The 4,942-nt window shown below is 38.3% G+C and overlaps 1 protein-coding gene across 1 annotated transcript; it reads right to left on the bottom strand.

Annotated features, from left to right (window-relative positions):
• Window positions 1-3,960: 3,960 nt before the first annotated feature.
• Window positions 3,961-4,585, bottom strand: LOC142240037 (nucleoside diphosphate kinase-like). Its single transcript, XM_075311759.1, has one exon. It carries the CDS (start codon window positions 4,554-4,556, stop codon window positions 4,098-4,100), a length of 459 nt encoding a protein of 152 aa, XP_075167874.1. The 5' UTR covers window positions 4,557-4,585; the 3' UTR covers window positions 3,961-4,097.
• Window positions 4,586-4,942: the final 357 nt, after the last annotated feature.

Here is a 4,942-nt window from a genome sequence, read left to right as displayed (position 1 = left end):
TATTGTCAATCCTGATTATTCGATTCTGTTTTTATGACTGCCACCATAGAATAGGGAATATAAACAATTCCTAATATCTTTTAGTTACATTGAAATATATACAATGAGGGTCCGATACTTTTATATTTGAATATATTATCACATACACAGAAAAAAATTCACGAAATTAATTGATTAAATTAATTTGTAATTGAAATGTCTTCAATCACATAAATGATAGTGTCAATCACCAAAGTCAATTAAAAAACAAGTATATACGGCCGTAAGTTTGGCCAGGCCGAATCTTATGTACCCTCCACCATGGATTGCGTAGAAACTTCTACTAAAGACGGTCATCCACAATTAAATTACTTGGGTTGCGGCCGATGGCAAGGCATCTTAAGACTTCTTAACATCATCTTCTAAATTGTAAGTTAGTCCATGCGGGATATATAGTAGGCACAAGAAAGGTCGATTTAAAACGTATATATTCAGTTCATGACCAGTATATTTAGGGAAGAAATAATTACGAACCGATATGAACTTTTGTGATGTAATTATAGAGCCAGAATTGAAATATGAGGGTCGCTTTACATATACAATTATGAACACGAGTCTACCAAAAATGACAGATTATTTACTGTTTGGTAGAATTCTTGATGTTTTGGAAGATTTTGCAAAATATTTCTCTCTAACTATGAAATGCTTCATAAATTTTCTATAGAAATAAAATTTTGACAAAATTTTCTACAGAAATAAAATTCTGACAAAATTTTCTATAGAAATAAAATTTTGACGAAATTTTCTATAGAAATAAATTTTTGACAGAATTTTGTATAGAAATTATGTTTTGACAAAATTTCCTAAAGACATAAAATGTTGACAAACTTTTCTATAGAAATATAAAATTTTGACAAAATTTTCTATAGAAATATACAATTTTGACAAAATTTTCTATGGCAATAAATTTTGGTAGATTATTTTTGGCTCGAGTGGCAATTCTGATTTTTCTGAGATTGGGGATCGGTTTATTTGGGAACTATTATAGATCGATACGGACCAATTTTGGCATGGTTGTTATCGGCCATACACTAGCGAAATGTACCAAATTTCAACCGGATCAGATGAATTTTGCTCCTTCAAGAGGCTCCGGAGGTCAAATCTGGGGATCGGTTTATATGGGCGCTATATATTATTATGGTGGAGGGTATAATAAAATTATGAGGATTAAACATTTAAGCTTCCACCTCCAGTTCGAGGAAGTGAGCAGTCTCTAATGGATAAATCCAGAGTGAAGTTGGTGTAAGGTCTGTCGGTTATGCAGGATATGCGAAGAGATGCGACTTGGAGACACCAGAACTTAGCGGAGATATAACCGACCTGGTCTCTCTGGGAACCCTCTTCCCGACATCGTTGACCTGTGGTGGTCTTCCACCCAGCCCAACACTGCACTTGTAGGTAGGAAGCTATTGCTTTCCGAGCCGCTGTTACGTCCTCAATGCAGTCCTTATTCGCTCATCACTGTCATCGCCGATCAAGTGGTCAATTGAATGTAAATCCAACCGGATGCAGCACCGCGTGCATTTTGGACTCAGGCTGCAGATGCTGTTTTGGAAGGACACCCAAATCCGCAATGCAGTATTTTGCACCGTTTAAAGATTTCTCCATAGGGTATCGCCACCGTGGAGCAATGGCTAACATGCCTGCCTTGCATACGCAAGGTCGGTGGATTATCCCCTTCTTTAACTGGTTTCACCTCAATGCGGTCCAAATGGGGACCGCATAATCGATAAAGGGGATGATCAATCACGAATATTGGTATCAAGCTCTAGGTTTACTTCTTTGGTCCACTATGTGAAAATGGTTGCCGTCCATTTAGGAGAAGAAAGTTTCAGATTCCTGCTGACAAAGAAATCCCAAAGTGCAGGACTCATGCTGCAGATGCTGTTCTGGAGGTTTGAAGTGACATCCAGTGGCAATCCCTATCGTTTGAAGATTTTTACATTGGCTATCGCTTATACGGGGAGTCGAAACGGGGACCGCAATTGATAAGGGGACGTTCGATAGTCTTATAGGTCTTTTAAAGCGTCTTCTTATCTTTTCTCCCAAGTGCTACTAGCCAATGGCTTCTGGGTCTTCTATCAACTCCCAAGATCCTTGAGGTTCTTGGATATGGGAATGCTCTGGTCACGAATGTTGATATCAAACTCTAGGTTTACTTCTTTGGTCCACGATGTGAAAATGGTTGCCGTCGATTTAGCAGAAGAAAGTTTCAGATTCCTTCTGACAAAGAAATCCCTAAGAAATCCCATGCTGCAGATGCTATTCTGATGTTTTTGAGTGACATCCAGTGGCATCGTTTGAAGATTTCTCCATTGGGTATCGCTAATACTGGGAGTCCAAACGGGGCCCGCATAATCGAAGAGGACGACCAATAGGCTCATATGTCCTTTGAAGCGTCTCCTTATCTTTACCCCCAAGTGATACCAGCCAATGGGTCTTCTTTCAACCCCCATAATTTTTAGCAACCATTTCCGCATGCTTTTCAAAAAGGAACAAACTAGCAAACGTCACACCAAGAACCTTGAGGTTATTCCATATAGGGATGCTCTGACCAAGCAAGTGGATATCAAGCTCCAGGTTTACTTCTTTTTGCCGTCGATTTAGGAGCATAAAGTTTCAGATTCCTGCTGACAAAGAAATCCCTAAGCGCAGGGAGGTAGTCATTATTCTTCATCTAATAACCTATGGAGCTGCAGTTGTTGTTGGAGCTCCTAGGAGTAGAATATTATGAAGGACACGTTGATAATAAAATGAAAATTAAAAGACATTTTAATCATCAACTTCGAACTCGAGGAAGAGAGCTACACCTACTGGATGCAGGAGGGCAAGTGGAGCCATTATCCGGCACACTTTAATCGACAAGCACGGCTATCTCTCCATGGGACAAGTAAGTATGAATACAATAAAGTAAAGCGCTACATTTCTTTAATTTTTTTGCTCAAAAGCATAGAATTTTGGAAATAACATAAAATTTTGTAATCAGTTTAGATTTGTTCGAATTGCTTACCTTTGGCTCGAATTATGGCCTTTAAACGACCGACTCTGCCCAGGGTTTCAATATTGTATTTAGTATTGAGTTATGGTGGCAATTCTGGTACAGGAAGTGATAAATCATCATATTTAAAATTATATAAAAGACAGATTTCAGGGACTTTACCACCCTGGAGTAGGGTTAACTGAAGGTGACAAGCTCTGAAACCAAGTAATTTTCCCCGCGTGTAGGTTACAATAAAAATGTCTTAGCGCGTTTATTGTATTCCATGAAAATTCAAACTTATTGCCAATTTTCCAATTTCCTCAGTTTGAAGGTGTTTGCTTTTTTTTTTGCAAAAACGCTTCTATCATACAACGTCATGCTATTGACACTTCGTATAGGACTATAGGAGATGCCACACCAATAGCCAAAAAAAAAAACGACGCACATCGCTGCCATCAGTTCCGAGAATGCGTTGCATTGTAACAGAAGCGCAAACTACTGACTACCTCATTCGTTATTTCGATGTGGCAATGGCAGTGGCATCTGTAATAGCTTTTATCCGACAAATATTTTGTAATCGATCTTACGTGTGTCTGCATTGAGATTCACTTAAGTTTGAAAGGATTTCGCATACAATCCTTCTTTTGGCGCTTCCTTGCCATGCCATTATTCCGTATAATATCAAATATATTGAATGTTGCATCATTGTAGTGTGATTATGGGTAATTTCCGATGGCAAATTCCAATTCTCTTAGAGAGACAGAGCAAACTTTATTCCCTAGAAAATTTTGTCAACATTTTTGAAGTACCTCTTAGTTGGAGAGGAATATTCTGCAAAATCTACCAAAACAAAGAATTCTACTAATCTACCAAACAGAAAAAAATCTAAAATTTTTGGTAGAATTTTACAGTCGTCCGGACTCCACCATAATGTTATGGAATTTTCGTTTTTCAAAGCATAGCTTTACATTTATTCTTATAAACTATATCCCGAAATGCTGCTACTTTTTTCTCCGTTGATATACAACTTGCCGTCCAGTAGCAATGAATGTACTTGTGTTGATGGAATATTTATAATTTATTCATAAACCCAGTCAACGGCAGCGGGCTTCCAGTTAACAAGCTCCTTCTCATTGAACCACAAGGCAATTTCTTTGTTGGCAGATTCAACAGCATCACAGCCGTGGATAATGTTACGGTCAACTTGAATGCAGTAATCACCACGGATGGTTCCAGGCATGGAGTCAGCGGGGTTAGTGGCACCCAACATTTGACGGCCGGTCTTGACAACATTCAAACCTTCCCAAACCATGTGTACAACAGGGCCAGATGACATGTAGCTCACCAATCCGGGGAAGAAGGGACGAGCCGACAAATCAGCATAATGTTGCTCCAACAATTCCTTGGAAGCCCACATGAATTTCATGGCAACCAATTTGAAGCCCTTCTGTTCGAAGCGCTCGATGATTTTGCCCACGAGTCCTCTTTGGACACCGTCGGGTTTGACCATGATGAAAGTGCGTTCCGTGTTGCTCATGCTGCCCGTGTTGCTCGAAATCAGAGAGAAGAATGTCTTCTTAGTTTTTAGTGCCTAAATCTCCTCGTTCACAGTTCGTAATCAAACCGTGTGTACTGAGATGGTTGCTAAGGCATTGCAGAATATAACCACCACAGGTCCTTAAGATCTATTTCGGGTAAGAAACTTCCTGTCTCGTCAAGAAACAGTCTTATTTTGTCAAAATTTAATTTCCCTAGAAAATGTTGTCAAAATTGTATTTCTCTAGAAAATTTTGTCGAAATTTTATTTCTCTAGAAAAATTTGTCAAAATTTTATTTCTATAGAAAATTTTGTCAAAATTTTATTTCTCGAGAAAATTTTGTCAAAATTTTATTTCTATAGAAAATTTTGTCAAAATTTTATTT

This window comes from Haematobia irritans, chromosome 5 (genome assembly GCF_050003625.1).
Source record: "Haematobia irritans isolate KBUSLIRL chromosome 5, ASM5000362v1, whole genome shotgun sequence".
Taxonomy (NCBI): domain Eukaryota; kingdom Metazoa; phylum Arthropoda; class Insecta; order Diptera; family Muscidae; genus Haematobia; species Haematobia irritans.
The sequence above is the reverse complement of the archived record's forward strand: the minus strand, read 5'-3'. Positions and strand labels throughout refer to the sequence as shown.

Coding starts and splice junctions, on each gene's coding strand:
- LOC142240037 (XM_075311759.1), bottom strand. CDS start 4,556: ATGAGCAACACGGAACGCACTTTCATCATGGTCAAACCCGACGGTGTC.